General features: G+C 49.4%; 1 protein-coding gene across 5 annotated transcripts in view; it reads right to left on the bottom strand.

The window, feature by feature from the left end:
- Prkag2 (protein kinase AMP-activated non-catalytic subunit gamma 2) overlaps nucleotides 1–20,768 on the bottom strand; it is a 245,056-nt gene that overhangs the window by 82,580 nt on the left and 141,708 nt on the right. For all 5 annotated transcript variants that reach the window (XM_034519331.2, XM_076913253.1, XM_076913257.1 and 2 more), the window contains one exon: nucleotides 2,001–2,215. In XM_034519331.2, the coding sequence (XP_034375222.1) occupies nucleotides 2,001–2,215 (215 nt within the window). The remainder of the gene's footprint in view (nucleotides 1–2,000; nucleotides 2,216–20,768) is intronic.

Genomic DNA, 20,768 nt, shown 5'->3' on the forward strand with positions numbered 1-20,768 from the left:
TGCTGCTAAGTCAGAGGACCTGATTCCATCTGTGAGATCCACATGGTGGAAGAAGAGAGACTGGGAGATTGTCATCTGACCTCCGCACAAGTGCTGTGACACATACCCCACACCCTACCCTCCAATAAACAAAATGTAATTTAAAAAAATGCCACTCTCTCCTCATATCCCCTGGGAAATCAGCACTCCACTTTCTGCTTCTATGAAAAGTGTGGGGACCTTATGTAAAGGAGACCATGAAGTATTGTCCTTTGGTCCCCAGCATCTCTCGCTTAGCATGACAACCTTGGGGTTTATCCCCATTCATAGCCAGGGTCTGTCTGACACCCAGTTCCAGCCATTCATGGTTCTCTTCTGCCTCTCTGCTTATTCAAACTCACACCACTCCTCCAGGCTCAGCTCAGCTGGTGTTGTGTCTGCTCCAATGATCATCCCAGCCGGCAGCTTACCACTCTGGCTTAGCCTTTTGCCTGAGTACTACTTAATACACTGCCAGCAAGTAGTGAGCTCTGGAGGACACAGCAATGCGGGGCAGTTTAACCTTTGCCATGCAAACAACCACTGCCAAGCGTCCTTGAATGAACAAAGGAGCAATCACAGTGTGTTCTCTGCTTGACAAATACATTTCCTCCCCTAAGGTATCAACTGTTATGGGCTGAATGATGTCCCACAAAAAAGATATGCTAGTGTTTCACTGTAGTATCCTCAAGTGGCACTCTTACTTAGAAATAAGGTCTTTTTGGATGTCACCAGGTTAAAATGAAGCCAATGAGGTGGACTCTGACCTAAGATGATTAGTGTCTTAAGAGAAGGGGCATGGGACACAAGCAGACACTGAGGGAAGGTGGCTTAGAATGTGGAGTTAGGATCTAGAAAAGCCCAGGCTGTAAATGCTGGGAGAGAGAGGAAGCTTTGAAGCCAGGAGAAAGCATGACCCCACCCACTCACTTTGGCCTTTTAGCTTCAGAACTGTGTGGAAATTCAACATGCTGGTTTAAAGCCCTTGGTGTTTGGGATACTTGCCTTTCTTTTCCACAGGCAGAGAATCTGTTGGTTTAACATACTGCATGAACTATATGAAACAAGACTGCCTCTGTATTGGATATGCATAGAGCTTATTTTGTGTTATCAATTTTGTTATTCAGTGCCTAGGCACCATGTCAAAACCGTGCTATTTTATAAAAGGGATGAAGCACACTAGGATTTCAGTGCTGTGATGGTCCTGGAACCAATTTCTAGTGAGTCTCTGCTTTGTTGTCACAGTCCCAGAAAAAGAAACCACCATTACTGAATGACAGGGCTCCATCTACTCTGGTACGTCCTCACTGGGTTCAGGATCATTCTGCATCTCTGATAGCACCTAACTCAAACCAAACAGGCGACCGCCCTTAGGGGCTCCACACTTGGGCAATATCTAGGTGTAGGGGGAATCTTGCCTCTTCCATCAACAACTCCAGACCTTCTCAGTTAATCCTCTGACAGCCACAAAGACATATTGTGCCATTTGCCACCAAGTGACTAACTTTCCAAGAACCTACCTCAAGTCAGGTGATGTCGGACCTTAAAACTCTAGAACACAATCCCCCTTTCTTTTTCCTTCCTCCTTTCCCTTTCCTTCCTCCTTTCCCTTTCACCTCCCTCCCTCCCTCCCTCCCTCCCTTCCTTCCTTCCTTCCTTCCTTCCAATTTATTCTGCTTTATTGGTGATCGTTAGGCAACCTAGTCAAGGTAAATCCAAAGCATGAGTTTTAAGAAGTGGAGGGAACAGACTTTCTTCTGGCCATGTTCCAGGTAGAAAGGACGGAATGGCTTCTTTGATTCCTACTGTGTTACCCGTCCTGTATGTTGTTCTCAGCCTGTGACTTATGACAGCCCATTTACAAATGCTAGCCCTGGGCATTTACAAATGCTAGCCCTGGGCAGTCGCAGCTGGTGTGGGGAAGCACCATCCTCCCTCCCATAGCCTGGTCCAGCCCCACCCTGGGAGAGATGCAGACTTACAGTTCTCAAAGGAGCATGGTGTGTGGAGGTTGCCAGAGGAGGCCGCACTGGGCTCTGAAAGGCCAGGCAGAAGCGCTGGCTGCTGTCCGGTGGGGACGAGGAAGCATAGATTCGGCTTTCTAGGCGTTCAGGCTCCTGCTTGTAGGACTCCAGGGGAAATGGGTGCTGCTTGGTCACTTGGGTGGGTGTTGATGGAGACGAGGAGACGCTGGAGGCTGCAGGGAGGTGACAGAGCTTGTTAGAGGCGTGGCCTTGGTGGAGAAGAGGGCTTTGTGCTTCTAAGAGCCCATCCCTTCCCCTGACCAACCAAACAACAAACACAAAAATCAACCCTGAAATAGGAAATGTAGAAATCAAGGCAGAGTTTAGTAAGTGTATTTACATCCTCTTACAAGTTCAGAGTTCAGAAGTACCCTCACTGTCCATGCTGAGGTGTGAGCAGTGTTGAGGGCGTCCTGCAGGCCTGACTGTTCACATAGTCAGGCTGGCCTACCCTCCACATGGTCTCGCTCTCTTCTCCCTCCCCACCATGCATGTGCCCACAGCAAACACCATGGAGCCATATTGGTGGAGGCTGCTTACAGGGAGACACAGAGAGAGCTCAGCAGAACCAAGGTCCCCGCTGTAGAAGCCACATATGAACGAGCCAGAAGGTGTTCGCCTTGCAAGCAAGAAGACCTGAGCTTAGAGTCTGAATAAGAAAGTCAAGCTTGGTAGGGTGGTACACACTTACATTTTCAGCACTGGGGAGTGTTGGCAGAAACACACAAATCCTTGGGGCGCAGGCAGCCAGCCTAACCGACTTGGTAAGTTCTAGGCTTTCGAGGGTATACAAAGATGTCCTCTGGCACCCATGTGTACATGCACACACACAAATATGCGCACAAGAGATGTGGGTTGTAAACATTCCTGATTATATAATCCTGCATGCCTCTATTTCTACCTTCTGATTGCTGGGATTAAAGGCATATGCTACCATGTCCAATACCTCTTCTTTTATAAGGACACTTACGCTGTATCAGGCTCACCACAACCCAATAGAACCTCACCCAAACATGATTAGCCTGAAAAGCCCCAATCTCTAAATAAAGTTACATTCACAGTACTGGGCAGTAGTCGCCAATGCATGCTTCCAGGGACACAGTTTGACCCATAATAGTTAAGTGGCAACATAACTGGGTGTACTAGCAACATAATGGGTAGGTCTCTGGGAATTCAAGGCCAGCCTGGCTTACACAGTGAGTTCCAGGTCAGCCAGGGCTCTATAGTGAGACCCTGACTCAAAACAAACAGACAGACAGACAGACAAACAAACAAACAAACAAACAAGAGATATAGATGTGTGCGCGTGCACACACACACACACACACACACACACACACACACACGGGGATAGGAGATGCTAGAGGTCCTTGGAGCATCGGCTATACATGCACAAATATGAGGAGACAAAGATGGGCGGCAACACCAGAGCCCAGAAGAGAAGGGATGGAGCCTGCAATGCACACTACAGAGGGAATGTGGCACTGCCCGTGCCATGCCTTGATTTTGGACTTGTGTCTTTCTTTCAGATAGGGTTTCATATACCCGAGGCTAGCCTTGAACTCACTATGCAGCTGACCAAGTCTTCAGCATGGTGTCAGTCTACGCCCTCATAGTGAGGTCAGACAGAGCAAGCCAACTCCACTTGTATGTATCAAACAGGAAATAGTTCTTCTTTACGATCTCTGCTAGGCCCTGCCTTGCTGCTTCCCTTGTGGGGCATGCCTACCCCCCTCTCCATCCCCATGGGCACAGGATGGAGGCTGATGGTATAACACAGCAGGGTGGACCAGGCAGGTCAGGAAAAAACAAAACAAAAGAACCAAAAACCTGCGCCATATACTCATCCTAAGGACCTTCAGTGGCAGCCCTTCTAAGGTCGGGGGTTTTCATGTGTCCAGATAGGGGCAGTCCCCAGTGATTTCCAACTCTTCCTTGTCCCCCTTGTCCCACTGTGACAGAAAGCACTGATATCCAGATCCATAGAGCACAGTCAAACTTCCCTTGGACTGTAACTCCACCTAATCTCCTTTTAGGCTCTCTGGTCCAACCCACGTATGACACAGAACATGTACCTCTGTGGGGGGTCATTTTTGCTGATCAAAACTACAGAAGTGGAGCTAGGGAGATGGCTCAGTCAGCAAAGTGTTTGATTTGCAAGAATAAAGAGCAGGATTTGTCTCCAGAAACCACTTAAAAACTAAAACAAACAAACCCAGGCAGAGTGGTGTGGGTTTATAATCCCAGTTTTGGGAGGTAGAGACAGGAGCAGCCCAGGGCCTCACTTAGCTTACCTGAAAAATTCCAGGCCAAGTGCAAGACTTTGTCTCAACAAACAAACAAACAAACAAACAAACAAACAACAAACTAAGACAAGATGGATACCACCTGAAGAGTAAACCCCAGGGTGTCCTGTGAGCATACACGTGTGCACACACCTGCAGCCCTCTGAGCACACACATGTGCACCTGTACATGCTTGCAGCCCTCTGAGCACACACGTGTGCACCTGTACATACACACCCAGGCTCATACAGGCAGATATGTTAGTTTATTTCTCAAAGCTGCCTCTTCTCACCAAGAGTCTGGGGTTATTACAGTGCTGATTTTGAAAGCAGAGCTCACACAGCCAACGGCTTATTGAGTGGTGGATTGAGTCACGGCAGCATAGTGCCTGACAGGAAGGAGTCGGCCTCGCCATCCTCTGCATGAAGGAAGCTGGTAAGCAGAAGAGGCAGAGAACCCTTGGCATGGGATGATGCCATCTGGAGTTCTTGAGAAGGGGGAAAGGATTTTTACAGTGTTCACACCCTGCCGACCTGCATATGTCGGCAGCATCCCCAGAAGGATCCAGAGAAGGGAACAACCAGAAGGAAAGCTTTTCACTGACGCTTTTTTTTTTTCTACTCCATGCTTCCGAGTGTGGGCATCGTGATGTTTAATCCCCACAGTCAATTTGACTGCATTTAGAGTCACCATGGTAACATATCCCTGGGTGTGTCTATTAGGGTGTTTTCCAGAGAGGTTTAACTGTGGGTATTATCATCCCATGGGCTGGGTGTCCCAGACTGAAAGGAGAAAGCTGTGCACCAGCATTCACTCTATTTCCAGACTGCAGAAGCAATGTGACCAGCTGCCTTCCCCTGCTGCTCCGCCTTCCCCGCTACAATGGACTGTACCCTCACCGTGAGCTGAGAGACCCTTCTTTACAACTGCTCTTGTCAGGCATGTTGTCATAGCAGCAAGAGCAGGAATTCTACAGGGATGTACTGTGTATTTTGAAATGTACCTTTTTCTGTCCATTGTGCTTTTATGAGCAGCTGGCCACCTCTGTGTGTAAGCACATGCCCACCCTTCCCTAGTCCTCTCTCAGCCCTGTGCAGCTTCTACCAGAGCTAGAGATAGCCTTGTCATCCAAAGCAGACTGCTGTCAGCAGAATAAGGCTCCCTCCCTTCCTCCCTGTTTCTCCATTTCAGTCTGTCTGTCCATCTTCACAAGAAGCTATCTACTCACACCACTCTCCTGGAAGAGGCCCAGTCACTGTTGGGTGAATGACCTCACTGACAGGGAAAACTCCCTGCTGCTCCCTCTTGGGTTGGCTAAGGATCACCAACACCACAGTGCAAACTGTTGGAATAGAACAACGGCAGCTGGCTTAAGAGGGCTCACAAAGGCACAAACTATCAAGCTTCTCCCATAGCCCTGACTCCTTGTAGGTTGTTTGTGCAAATGCTGGAAGGTCCTAACCCACTACAGCAGAGGCCAGGAGAGTAGGCTGGAGACGGAGGGGCACTGGGCCACAGCTATCACTGACCCAGCCTGCTTGGGTGAGGACCAACAACATCCTTTCCTGCTGGGATGGAGACTGTGGCTGCCTGACTCTCCACCTGCCTCAAGAAGCCTGCCTCACCTCTGCCCTGCTTTGCATCCTTAGCCAGGACCTCCCTCCCATGAGGACACAAATGCACAGTGACTGCACAAGCTTCGTCAAGCAGCGTTCTGTGACTACAACATACACCCAAGACAAGCGACTGAACAAGAGAAGATTATCCTGGCTCACAGTTTCAGCTCATGATAGGTTGTCCTGCTGCACAGCATGACAAAAGTGTGCAGCGACTGTCCACCTCACGGCCAGGTCACAGGAGAGAAGTCTGAAGACACTACGACCCACAATTTCCTTCAAGGAAACATCTCCAATGACTGAAGAAATCCCACCAGGCCCTACTGCTGAAACTTCCAACAAACTTCCCACTAGCACCAAGTTGGGGACCCAGTCTTTAAATAAAATGTGTGTCACTGGGGAACGGTCCAGATACAGACCCTGGCAGAGTGGGGAGGGAATGTGTGCAGTGAAGGGACAGGTGACATGCCAGATGCAGGGCAAGGCTCACACAAGCAAATACAGAGATCAGTGTAGGGGCACAGAGAGAACCTTACTAGAATAAAATATATGCCCCTTTTCTCCCTGGTGGGTGATCAGTCTTCTGGTGCCCTGCAGCACTTCTTACTGCCTGCAGAGTCCCACCTCACACTCTAACGAGTTTACCAGCTCCTCAGACAAGGAGCGGTGGTCAGAGGACAATTACTTATGCACCTCTTTTTGTCAAGTAAACAGACAAGTTCATATGTCCTGACTCCAGCTCCCAGACTCCTTTACTGTAACTAAATTGAGATGCCACCGAGGGATAGGACCAAAGATGCAAAAGATGTAAAATTTCATCTCAGCCATGTGAACTTTCTCAGAAAGAGGGGCTCCACAGGCATGCTACAGGAAGAGAGTCTGGAGGTGCCAAAAAGGGCAGGAAGAGGAGGAGCTAAGGAACAGTGAAGGGTGTGCAGAGGGGGACTGGGCCTGGGACTCTGAGTGCTCTCCATACTGGTGGCCTTGGGCAGGCAGCTTTCGATCCAAGCTGGCAGAAAGAGAGGGACAAAGATCAATTGTCACCACATGGGTGCTGGCTTCTCAGTAGTTATTAGGGATGGCTGTTAGGCTGGTGAGGACATCCCTGGGTGATTTTCTGTTTAAATATTGGTGTCACCATTAGTAAATCAAGGGGCAAGAGGGACCGCACCTCTTCATGTCTCCTTTCCCTTTACAACTCAAAGGTGCGGCGTGTCCAGCCTTTTGATGTCGGGACGGGTGCTGTCGTTTGTAAAACTCATGCTCAATAACCACACATCAAGCTACAAAATAAAACCATAAAAGAATCTCAACAATGGTTTTTGGTGAGTTTATGACTGTGCTAATCCATATTCATAGCTACCCTGGGGCGTGTGCTGTTTACTTAGATCATTAAACTTTCTTTTGACAGACTACAGTTTGGCTATCTACAAGAGCAGGTGCTGCTCTGCCCATCAGTAGCTCCCAGCAGCTTCTGGGGCCCAGCTTGGTACAGCAGGGAGGGGAAGCCAGAGGTCCACTCCAGTTATGGTGGGGGAAAGGGGACAAAAGCAAAACCAAAAGCATATCCAGTACCTCTGAACCATCCTGTGTTGAATGCATATGTTCCCGAGGCAGGAGGGGCTCAGAGAGGAGCAGCCAGCCCATAGCCAGAGGTGGGTAGGTCCTCTTAGACACCCGAAGACTGGGCCTTTGACTTAGAGAACAACACAGATGGTCTCCAGTGCATGTGACTTTCATACCAGGTGGGCAATGCCCATGGTAACCCCAGAAGGGACTCAGATGGTTCCCTTGTTAGGTTTCCTCTGAGAAGGCATCCATCCCTCCCCTGCTTCTGAAGGTTTTTGCTGTGGGCAGTTGTCAGCTCTGAGGGTGAACAATGGCTCTGATTTTTTTTCTTCTGGCTGCTGCCAAGCCCATGAATAAGCCCAGTGAGTGAACAGAAATGGACCCTGGCAGCCATACAGAATGCCAGGCAAGTGTCTCCAGACACCAGGGAGCCATGAGCCGGTGACTTCACATGGCCTGGCTAGCCATGCTGGTGGGATTGTGCGTGTGAGAGGGAGAAGGCAGGACAGAGATGTCAGTGGAGAGAAGTGAGCACTGGCTTACGAGACTGCTGGGCAAGGCTGAATCAGAGGCCTGGGCTCCGGAAGCTCTAAGCTCTGGGCCTGAATTTACTTACCCCCAACTCATCAAAAATGCCCTACAACGCGTGCACTGGATAGCCAGCAGGCGCCTTAATACAAGATCCCAGAAAAGGGGCAGCCTGTCAGGAACCCAAGTCCACTCATCTGTCTCTGACCACCTGCGTGGCACTGGCAGGAGTGTGACACAGCTGGACTTTAATGGAGTCCACTTCCAGCCACTGTCAGACCTGGGCTTCCTCTGCCATGGCATGCATAGTGAGGGTAGCAGTAGCCTTCCCTCCTTAGCAGACAGGGGCCTTTCTTTTGGAAGTTCAGGTCACAGGTACCCCTTAAGGCAGGGTCAGCCAAGATGCAGCCAGGAAGCCCTTCTAAGAGGTGCCAGGACAATGTGGCATTCCATCCACAGCAGTTTAAGAAGGACCACAGATCATAATCACTGCTTTCAAGTACCTCGTGTCTGTGGGTGCACAGCTCAGTTGGTAGAATGCTTTCTAACACGCACAAGGCACTGGGTTTTATCTTAAGCACCCTGTAGATCTGGGCATAGTGGTGCAGGCCTGGACACTCAGCATTTGAGAGGTGGAGGCAGGAGAATCAGAAGTTCAAGGTAAGCAATGTAATACAAACACACAAGCCCACGCCTGCACCCTATCTCACCCAGTCCTACTTGCTAGCAAGCCCTAGGCATTGGCTCGCCCAGTTAGGTTGTTCCCCGGGGGTTATTACACCAAGGTGACTTTTAGGCTAGCAGATCCTCTCTTCCCCAGCAGTATTTTCCATGCGACAGTCTCCCACCCGTGACTTCAATATTTGTTTTTTCCCTTTCTCTCTAACCTACAATTTGAGTTGCTAGGTCGCTCTTCTAGGCCACTTCTCCATCACCTGCCTCAGCGGGACACATTCCAGAGGGATCTCAGCCCATTCCACCTGTCCTCATCCCCGGCTCCAGACTCTGGGAGGAGCCTAAGCCTGTGCCTGCTGTTGCCATGTAAGGAAAACACATTGGTTTCAGGATCCTTTACGCTCTCTAAAAATACACTGTTTGCTTGAACATGGTTTTTTGTCATTTGTAAGTGAATTGGTATTTCACGAGTCCGCAGATTTAATTTCTAACAGAATGGGCAGAGATACTCATGACCACATAAACAACAGCTCCTCGGCATCCTCAGTCAGTTTTTAGAACTACAGTATCAACATTTTCTCACTAATATATATATTTAAAAGAAAACAAATAGGGAAGGGAATGGAGTGTATTTTATGAATTATAAATATCTTTAATATATGAGTCAAAAAGAGATGCCAGATTCAAGTATCTGCTTCTCATTTAGCCTAGTTAATATGCGGTTTTGGTTGAAAATACATATATCACTAACAATATAATGCATATAACATGCTATGAATATATAATATGTATGTGTACTCAGTATAACATATATTATATGTGTATTATGGATAATATCTAGCCCATCAGAATCTGTGAATCCTTAGTGACTGCAAGGGTCCTTGGACCAGGGTTCTATCCTGACTCTGTGCCTGTCTTCCTTGATGATGTCCGTAGGCTGCCTTGTCCTTGTGAGAATTCAAGTACCTCATCTGGAACCACACAGTAAAACACAGACCATCTCTATGTATTTCATAGAATTCTCTCCTTCTCTTCCCTAACCACATCCCAACACTATGAAGGAGGACGGCTGCGGTTTGGATCTGGGTACCTTTTGACATTGACAGTTTGTGCATAATTGTTATTCATAACTCCATACCGCCCCCTAGAGGTGTTCACACTCTAATGAAAACACAGAAGACAGAGAATAGAACTCGCAGCTGCTTCAGATGGGAATTTAAGACCCTGAACCCTGACTGATGGGCATCTTGAGGGGGGCACTTTCAGAGTAGCAAACCCTCCACAGTGAAGGTCCATGATAGATGAGAAGCCCAGGCGAGAGGCAAGAGAACTCAAAATTTTGCCTAGTGGTCTTTGCTGTTCAGGTCCATTTTGGTGGGTACCATTTGGTGGGTGTGACTTCCTCAGTGATGTTATAGGATACTGCAGGCACAGTGATTCATGGTTGTTGTGATGTCTGTGTCCTGCTCCACCAGCTTTCAAAGGTTCCTCAAGGGCTCCAGTTATGGCTCTCCATTGGTAGAGTGTCTGCCTAACATACATGAAATCCAGCAATGTTAAAGCTAGTTCAGCCAGTAAAGTGCCTACTGTGTGAGGGTTAGGACCTGTGTGTGATCCCAGATCTCATGTTAAAAACTGGACCTGGGGCTGGAGAGATGGATCAGTGGTTAAGAGCACTGACTGCTCTTCCAAAGGTCCTGAGTTCAATTCCCAGCAACCCCATGGTGGCTCACAACCATCTGTAGTGGGATCCGATACCCTCCTCTGGTGTGTCTGAAGACAGCTACAGTGTACTTGTCATATGCATAAAATAAATAAATAAAATATTTTTTAAAAACCCAAAGAATTAAAAACTGGACCTGGAAGTACATGCTTGTAAACCTAGAGCTGCAAGTGGAGACAGATGGATCCTTGGAGCATGCTCGCTTAGCCAGTCTGGCAACTCCCAGGACAGATAGCGACACTGTCTACAAACAAACAAACAAGTAAATTAAATAAAAGGTGAGTGGGGCCTGAAAAATAACACCAGAGATTGTCCTCTGGCCTCTACACACACACACACACACACACACACACACACACACACACACACACACACACACACACACGTTACATGTGGAATTCCTCCAAAGTAGCCTGAGAGGTAAATCAGCTGTATGATGTGCACACTGTCCTGATGTGAACAGGAGAGATGAAAATGTAAGGCCTAGAGGGGCAGGGTTAGCACCAGATGGGATGGAAATGGTATCCTGAGCCTCTACTGTCCTTACCTTTGCTTTGCTTTGCTTTGTGTCTTCAGATGTGTGAGTAGCATTTGCTGATTTATGATCCTGGTGAGACATGCTTGTTCATTAAATCCCCCAAGTTGCATCCCATCTTTGCTGCCCTTGCATGTTGCTACTTTGAGAGTGCCTGTCTGGCATCCAGCTGACACCAAATATGCGTCTGTTGTATATGTGTTTTGCAGTAGATCAGCTCTGTACCGCATCTTCGGTAACTTTCGACTGGTCATACTGTGCTATGGATAAAGGTACCCTAGTTGAAGAGGTTTCTAGGGAACACAGGAAGCACACAGAAGACCCACCCTGTCGAGCAAATGACCTTGTTCCATACTGTGCTGCATTTTAATAATGTACTGGAATAACTACTGTATTTACACCTCCACCCCTGTCTTACCTAGGTTTCTACTGTTGTGATAAAAACACTAACCAGAAGCAACTTGGGGAGGAAAGGGCTTATTTGGCTTCTATATCCCAGGTCACTGTTCACAGAGTGGCCAGGGCAGGAACACAAGGCAGGAACCTAGAGACAGGAACTAGAGTTCATGCCACAGAGGAGTGCTACTTACTGATATGCATCTAATGGCTGGCTTAGCCTGCTTTCTTATACAACTCAGGACCATCTGCATAGGGATGGCACCACATCCCCTATGGGATGGGCCCACCCATATAAATCATTAACCAAGGGAATGCTCTCAAAGGCTTGCCCACAGGCCAATCTGGTGGTGGGAATCTCAATTGAGATTTCCTCTTCCGAAATGATTCTAGCCTGAGTCAGGTCGAAATATAACTAAACCATATATGAGGTCTGTTGATCTTGGGCCCTGGAAGAGTCCATCCATTCAGCCCTGTGCAGCTATGTTCTCCCCTGAGGAGTCCCTGAGCAACACACTCTGCTCACTCCCCAGTGGAAGCCAGTGTGCCAGTGCTCCGTGCCCAGGGCAGAGAGAGCAAAGGCTCAGTCTCGGCATCCCATCCTAGGACTGGGCAACAAATGCCTTCTACACCGAAGAGTTCAACCCTATCCCCACCAGCTCAGGCACCGTTAGCAGGGAGGTGACTAGACTGCAGCTAGGCTGTGTCCAGGTGACAGCCTAACGTGTTTCAGCAGACACAGCTTGTGCCTGGCACACTGACTGACTGGTCAGCGTTGGCCGAAGAGAAACTTCCCTGGGTTATGCGCAGGTTCAGCAGGGTGGATAACTCAAGTGGAAATCCTGGAGGGAAACTCCTTGTTTCCTCCACTGCCCTCCAGAAGAGGTCAAGGTGTCTAGGAAATCTTAGGTGGCCTTAGTCCTGTGTTTAAGAGAACGGAAGTTCCATCATTAGGCAGTCTGTGGTAAGAACTTGAGGCCCTGGTGGTCCCCAGGCACAGGCCTTACCTTCAGGTCTGAGCTTCACTAGTGGCTTGTAGATCTTCCTTGGTGTCTCCTAAATTAAACTCTCTTGGGTCTTAACTCAACTTGGGCAGAGTTAGGTTCCATGGCCTCAGTAGTCAGAGATGCCACTGGGAGGGAACAAGGAAGGTCTGGCTGGTTCTATTCTAGCACGTGTGTGACCTGATCTGTCTGTATGAGGGATGCTTTGGGTCACAGATCTCTGATAAACATTCATGAGTTTTCCCTCTGGCCTTGAAAAATTCTGCCTGTGTCCCAAGAGAAGGTTTCACAAAAAATCGTAAGTCTGGGCAGTCCTCAATGTCTGCCCTTGAAGAGTTCAACATAATACAGTGCAGAGGGTATTGTGGCTACTGGGACAGTTGAGATGTGTCTGTGTCTCTCCAGCGCTGAGATTTATAAGCATGAAGTATTGTATCTGGCTTTTGTTTTTTAATGTGGATGTGGGGACAGAAGTCAGGTCTTCATGCTCATATAGCAAGCACTTTACCAACTGAGCTATCGTTTCAGCTGTCACCATCTACCTCAAAAACAACTACATTTATTTGTGTGTGCGCGTGCGCGCGCATGCATGTACATGTATGCCGTAGGCATTCATAAGAGGTCGGAGGACAACTTCAGGGACTGTCTATCCACCACATGAGATATTCCCAGAGATCGAATGCAGTCATTAGGCTTGTCAGCAAGCGCCTTTATCCGCTGGCCACTTGTCAGCCCATTCCCATCACCTTTTTTTTTTTTTTTTTTTTTTGGTGATGGAGGAGATCCAGGCTCTGAGAGTTGAAGCTTCAACCTAGAGCCCATGGAAGTCCTGTAACCACTTAGGTCTTGAGACGGTGGTGCACCCTCCCTCCCCACTCCCCAATGGATTTATAGGGACCAGCAAAGCTTTACAAGAAAACACAGGCTATATTAAGTTACATGCACAAGCAAAGAGGCAGGGGGAGTTTTTTTTTAAAGGCAAAGTGAAAAGCACACCATAAGTAATGTTGTACCAGTATCCTAGCTATCAGGGTCAGTAACAAGGGCGGTAGCAATCCAATCTGAGCATAGGCAGTTGCTGGGCAGACGTCTTTGCAGACGCATGCGCTGTGCAAGGCTGTGGAAGCCTTTGTGCAAGGCTGTGGTTCTGGCTGGGTCTTTTGTGGTCACTCTTGGAATCATAAATGTGAGACACAGATCTCCTTCAGATGTGTTCTTAGATGGAGACTGGCTGCCTACCCAAGACCAGGAAAGTCATTGTAACCTTGATTTCTCTGAGATATCGGTTTACAACAGCATTACTCGGGAAGTGGCTACAGCAGGGCTGGCTGCTTAGCTCAGCCAGGCATCTCTCTAAAGCAGCCTTGTGATTGAATTTGGAACTAATTCTGCTGAGTGGGGCCCAAGGTCAAGGAAGGTCAAGTGGCCATCAAGTCTCCAAATGTGAACTTTCCAGACTGTCCCAGGCTGAGTGGGAGCGTGCATGGTGATGCCTCCCAAATTGCGTGCTGAGGATGGTGCTCCATCCTAAGCCTCTCTGGGAATTCCTTGTTTTGAACCAGCATCTTAGTCATTGTTTAGCTGCTGGGATGACTCCCCAGAAACTGGGAAAGAAATCCTTCTTTCCCTTGTGTGTGTGGGGGGGGAGGGGAGGGACAGAGAGAGGGGAGAGGGGAGAGGGGAGAGGGGAGAGGGGAGAGGGGAGAGGGGAGAGGGGAGAGGGGAGAGGGGAGAGGGGAGAGGGGAGAGGGGAGAGGGGAGAGGGGAGAGGGGAGAGGGGAGAGGGGAGAGGGGAGAGGGGAGAGGGGAGAGGGGAGAGGGGAGAGGGGAGAGGGGAGAGGGGAGAGGGGAGAGGGGAGAGGGGAGAGGGGAGAGGGGAGAGGGGAGAGGGGAGAGGGGAGAGTTCTTCTATTACTTAGTTCTAGCAGTGCTGGCAATGAATCATTCTATAAGCCGAGACATATCCCTCCTGTCATCAAGAAGTGATTCTCAATACTGCTGAATCCCAGGACCCTCCAACCTGTAAGAGTCACACCTGAACCCCAGAACACACATTCCTTGTTTATTCTGCTTCTAGGGTAACTTCAAGATATTTCCAACCTCAAAGCTTGGCTTCTAGAATGTGTGTGCTAAGGGGTCACCAAACATGCCCACAAGCCCTCTCCTACCACAATTTGACTCCCACTGTGTCAGCTCCTGGTGGGAGCTATGCCCACTCTGCAAGTCTGAATAACTGAGCCTGAAACTCCCGAGGGACCTTTGTTACCTTCTTATCACTGTGAAGACATCCCTTGGCGGAAGCAGTTTTAGGAAGGAGAGGTTTGTTTTTGCTTCACAGTTTGGCTGGGAATGCACTATGGTTAAGGGCTCTCTCTGTGTTGGTGGTGGCTTGTGGCATGACGTGTTCATAATTTGGTCAGTTAGGAAGGAGAGCACTTGGGCCAGAAGAAGGGCTGTGGTACAGACCTGAAGGACAGCCTCTAGTTGATCACACCCACCAGCCAGGCTCTGTATCCTAAATATTTCAAAAATCTTCCCAAACCACACCTCCAGCTATGGACCTATGACCAAACTGCAGGAGCCTTTCAATCTGTAATAGACCCTTGTTAGGAGAAGGGCAGAAGTCAGTACAAAACCAGAGTGCTATCTGTCTGGAGCCCACCACCAGAAGTTTCTAGAGCATGCCCTCTAAAATCTGAAATTATACCTATCTGAATCGATTCATAACCAGTGAAGGTAGCTCCTCCCCATGCAGCCCACAGAAGCCCCTACCTATAAGTGTGGCTTCCCAAGTCATCCCCACCTCTCTTGTTAAATATTTATTGTTACTTTATGTGAGCGTCTTACCTGCGTGTGTGTCTGTGTACCACATGAGTACTGTGCCAGTGGAGGCCAGAAGAGACTGTCCAACCCATAAGAGCTGGGGTTATGGACAACTGTGAACTATCCTGTGGGTGTGGGGAGATAAACTCGGTTTCTCTGCAAGAGCAGCAACTGCTGAGCCATGTTTCCAGCTCCTGGACTACCTCCTGATGGTCCACCTTGCACCTCCACCTGGCAGGCAGCTTTGCCGTTACAGGCACTGCCTTGGGCCACCTGATCCTTCAGGCTCTGGGCTTAGAGCCGGTGAGAGGGTGGTAGATGGCCCCAGATGGGCTTTGAACTACTGCCCCTCCCAGGGTATGTCCCAGTTTTCCAGGTTTGTAGCAATCTGAAGAAACCAGAGCATATTTCCATGTGAAGACATAGGTTATAGACCACAGTGCTTAAGTCCTTCCTGGGAGGACCATGCGCAGCAATCAGGAGAAGGCCAGGGCTGGCATTGGGGACACTGTGCTAAATGTCCTCTTGCCTAGCTCCCCTGTGGTGTGCTCTCCCTGGGCAATGGCTGGTGGCCAGTGTGGGCATTCCCTTCCAGGAGGCTGGCCACAGCCAGCTGCCATGGGACTCTGACCAAGGCTCTCCTGGAGCTCTGCTGACTTGAAACATCATCTGACACAGCCTGCCAGGCCCTTGGGGTGTGAGGTGCCAGTGAGACGGCAGGGGAGGCCGGGAAGGTGTCCAGACAACTTCTGCCCAGAGCCATTCTGAGCACTCAGCTGCTCCCCTTCTTCCCAGAATGAAGGGACTATGAGTACTGGACACTGGTCTTAGTGATTGGTGGGTGAGTCTCCCTGGAGAGGCAGGGAGGGAAGACCCACTCTTATGGGAGAGAATGGAGTATCTCCAGGTGAGGACGTGGGTATTGCCTTTTCAGGATGGCCCAGATCTCAACCCTAGCATGGACTGCTGCCCCTCAATGCAGCAACAATGTGGGAATTCAAAGCCATTCAAGATGGCAGAAGCCCACTGGGTCTTTTTCTTGTGTTTTATAAAGAGAGGTAATACCTGAACTGGAAGAAATCCAGTCAGGGACCTTCTTTCCTGAGATCCTCGAGTTCCTGATGCTTCCAGTGTATGATGTTCAATATCCACCACTGTTAGATCATGATTCACAGGGAGGGATCTCTTGGTCCTTGACATGCAGGCCTTAATGGTGCCAAAGTCCCTGTTCCCTGCCACACTCCTCATCCACCCGACCTGCTGCATCTGTGAACCAGCTCTGCTTTCTATGCACTGAAACACCTGATTCAAACCTAGCTCAGCCTGACTGCCTGATGGAGGCTGGCCCTCATAAGGTCACCGAGCACAGTCCACAAAAGGGAAGCAGACACTCAAAAGCTAAGTGGCTGAGGCAGGTCTGCAGAGTCAACCGGACCTCTAATACATGCGGCCTCAAACCCACTTTTCTCTGTAGATTTCTAGAAGCAGAACACTTTGCCTAAAGAAGAGGGGCCTTCCAATGAGCTTGATCTGCTCCCGTGTTCCTGCGTCTTTTGTTGCTCTGTATGACTTTCCAAAAGCCTTCTCTGCTTTCTGGGGCATCACTCTTCCTTCCAGCTATTTTGCACATTCCAGCATCATAAAATTATAGTGTGTTGTGGTGCTACTATTTCTGTGCTGGGGGTAAAGCCTAGGCCCTGAGGTATTCTAGTCACGTGATATACCCATGAGCTCCGTCCTTAGCCCTTCATTTCACTAAGACAGGGCAGCTCAGCCTTCAGGGTGCCAGCGTTGCAGGCGATTGTTTATGTCTCCCGTGACTCTCATTTATCACCTTCTGCACAGCACACTCCTGCGCACAGCTCCCACTCAAGTACTGAGTTCCTATGTGGGATACCTTTGTCTAACAATGTTACCAAGAGGCATAGCTCATGACAGAACATGGATGCATCGTATGTTCTCAGAATGCAAAACACAGACAAAGAAACCAAAGAAAGACAAGTGCCATGGAGAAGATATTTGCAATTCACGTGTGTCACACATAAAGGTTTGTATCCACAATACATCAAGAATTATCAGGATGGGAGAGACGGCTGTATGAGAGGCAGCTCAGCAATTAGTACACATTGCTGTCACAGAGGACCCAGGTTCTGTTCCCAGCACCCACTTCAGGTAGCTCACAATTGCCTGTAACTCTAGCTCCAGGGAACCCATTACCTCTGGCTTTTGCAGGCACCTACACTCATGTGTTCTCTCTCTCTCTCTCTCTCTCTCTCTCTCTCTCTCTCTCTCTCTCTTCTCTCTCTCTCTCGCACACGCACACAATCAAAATTAAAATAAAATACATCTAAAATATTAACACAATGTATAAATTATCATTTTAAACTGCACACACACACACACACACACACACAATTTAAAAACAAAATAAATCCGGACCCCTGCCCACCACCACGCATCATTGGCAAGGCAGAAGACGCAGAAAGGCTTAAGATGCTGCTAAGATGAACAAGTACGCGGTGGAGAGATGGGAGAGAAAGAAGAGGAAGGATGTGAGCACAGTGAAGAGAGGTGGAGCTGGAAACTCGAGGGTAGTGAGGGCCAGCCTGATGTGAGCAGCCTGCACAGCCACCTGAGGCCATACTGAGGTCCCAGCCTGTTTTGTCATCAGGGGCCATGTCTGGGTCCATGGCCCTGCAGCAACAGGATATCCAAGAGGAGTCCTGGTGAGAATACAGTATTGATAGTGTGGCAGAAGCCAGAGGCCTCCAACCAGACCAATGACTCACTGCAGTGAACATCTGCAAGTGAGCCATTTGGGCAGAAGGGTGTACCCTGTGACGCTCCGTGACACTCCACGGCTTCCAGGTCAAGATGTTTTGTTTTTAATTTACTTATTTTTAATTTTTGTTTTCTTTTGGGGGAGAAGTGGCTGGGGTGGAAGGCGGGTAAGGAGGGATGGAGAGATGAGTGGGATTGGGGTGCATGACATGAAAATTACGAAGAATCAATAGAGAGGTAAGAAAATAAAAATCTAAAACATTCATACAATATATAACACATCATTTCAAAGTGTGCAGCGTGGTGATATGTCACACTCACACAGTGGGGCCATCACGCTGTACATTACCCAAGCCCTTCATTTCCCCCGAGCACAAAGCCCACACTCTGTTTTGTTTTGTTTATAACTGGCTTATTTTGCTCAGTCTGTCAAGGTTTGTTCATGCTATCCTGTCATGTGTCCAAATCCCCATTCTGCTTCAGGTTGGGTATACACAAAACCTCGCAGAGGCTTTTACAACTCTCCCCCCCCCCCACTCCTCCCAGTTGTACCAGAGCTAAAAACCTCCTATTTCCACGACCTCATGCCAAAGGCCTAGCACGTGAAAGTAAGCTCCTAAATGTTTTGCTGGTCTGGCCCCAGTCCCTCTTGGTCAGAACCTGTCTTAACCCATGTGAATGCTGGTCCTGACCTCCAGGGGTCTGGGTGTGTAGCTACCCATCCCTAGTCATAGATCTGGGTATGGTCAGCAGGCCCAGGCAGGCAGGAAGCCCAGGCAACGTCAGACATCCCTGTCCTTCCACAGCCAAGTTTCCGAGGTGCTATCTGAGAAGCCCTGCCAAGGGTAATGTGACATTTACGTGACACCAGGTGGGGCTGCCCTGGTGACATAACAGGAGGGGGTGTGTCTCTGGGCACTGAGCCCATAGCTCTGCAGAGTCTGATGACTCTGTGTTGTGTAAATTAAAGCAGTAGTCACCTGTTCCTCCAAGTCACAACCTGCACCCTCTGATGTGACAACAAACCACGATGTCTGTCACCTCTACCCAGAGACTCTGCAGTCTTCCTTTCTAGTTCTTTCCTAAGCAGATCCACTTGATGGAGTATTGGTGAGCTTTCTTGTTAACAGGACGAAGTGCGGAGCTTGATTGCATCGGCAGGAGGCACAGTCCTGTGCCCTCTAAGGGCTTTAGCAACCATTTCTAAGCCCCTCACCAGCCAGGGCGGCTTCCTTCAATCGGGCTTCTTGTCTGACTACCAGTGAACTGGACTAGTCAGACCTCACCTCTGCACTGGGGCATCTCTACTAGAAAGCAAGTGGCTTCAACCCCCAAACTGTACACGAAGGTGGCTCTGGCGAGGTTGTAAAGCCTGGTGCTAGCCTGCTTCTTAGATGAGGAAAGGGCCATCTCTGGCCTGAGTATCTCAAAACTAGGTCCTTTTTGGCGGGTGGGGGGTATTCCTTCCCTGAAGATGGGTACTGCTTCTACAGGATGATGACTGACCTGAAAAACAGTCTGGGGCTGATGGGGGAGGAGGCAGCCCCACTCTGTGTCTCTATGGTCAGCTCTCACAGACTGACACCCACAGGGCCTGAGTTACCCAGCATGTCCACAATGGCACCTGGCTTGGTGTCCCAGAGGAGCCTCTTCTCTCAAGCTGCTCAGAGCTCGAAACCTCTGTCCTAGTTCACCCAATTCCTTCTCCTTGCCTGATGTGGACTGTGTGGATTGTGACAGACTGGAAGCAGCTGTAGCTGGCTGTACCCAGCTCATGAGCACCATGCAGTGCAGAAGAGCATCAGGCTCCCCAGTCAGGCTCGGGACAGCACGGTGATGTGGAGGTGGTAACCTGGCTGTTCTGGTGGCCTGGAGAAGGGGAGGGGCTTTGGAGAAGCAAGAGCAAGCCTTCTCTGCAGGCCTAGGTCTACTGAATCACTCACCCCAGAACACCTCCAGTCCTTTGACTCAGGACCTCTTTCCCTGGCCTAAGTACTGCCTAGCTTAGAAGAGACTGTTCTGCATAATCATGAAAGGTGGCGCCCATCAACTCGGCTCTCCCTCTATCATACCACACTTTCAGAAACACAGTGTCTTGAATTCCAAAGCCCAAGATAGAAAAGTGGTCTGTAAAACAGGGGAGCAAGGCTGGAGAAACCTCTCTTTCCAGGTCAGGTCAAAAGAACATACCTGAAGAGCAGGCCAGAAAGGGCCAGGCTGGTGAGGAGAAGGTGGAGTGCTGGGCTCTCTCAGGGTCATTGGTTGGCACTCTGCTTGGCTGGCAACAGATTTCAAAGCACAGGGAAAGTCTCCTGCTCACAGTCTAGATAGTGCTACCTGCAGACTCGGTTTCTCTTTCCTTGCTCAGTGGCCACAGTGTTTTCGTGGGGGAGATGAAGAAACAGACTCAGGGAGGCAGGTGGCCACAGCCCCTGGCTTATTGAGAGGAAGGGCAGGCAGGGTGGGGGTAGGGAGGATGAAGACGGTGTGGGGGTAAAGCAGGAACCCCACATCCCTGAGGAAGGATATAGAACCAAGGCCAGCCATACAGATAACAACCTGGCGGACCTTTGAGTGGACTCTGCTAGGTTGTGGCAGGGCGGGGTGGGGGGTGGCTGGAACGGTGCATAGCTGTTTGTCTGGGGGCCGTGACTGATAGGGAAGAGAGAGGGAGGGGCCAATGATATACTTGAGAGCATGCAGCTGAGTACTGTCCATCTAGAGGGAAAGCAAGTGATCTGGCCAAGGGGCCCTGGGAAGGGGCTGCTTGCCATCATCTGGAAAAGCAAGG

This window comes from Arvicanthis niloticus, chromosome 15 (genome assembly GCF_011762505.2).
Source record: "Arvicanthis niloticus isolate mArvNil1 chromosome 15, mArvNil1.pat.X, whole genome shotgun sequence".
NCBI classification, from domain to species: Eukaryota; Metazoa; Chordata; class Mammalia; order Rodentia; family Muridae; genus Arvicanthis; species Arvicanthis niloticus.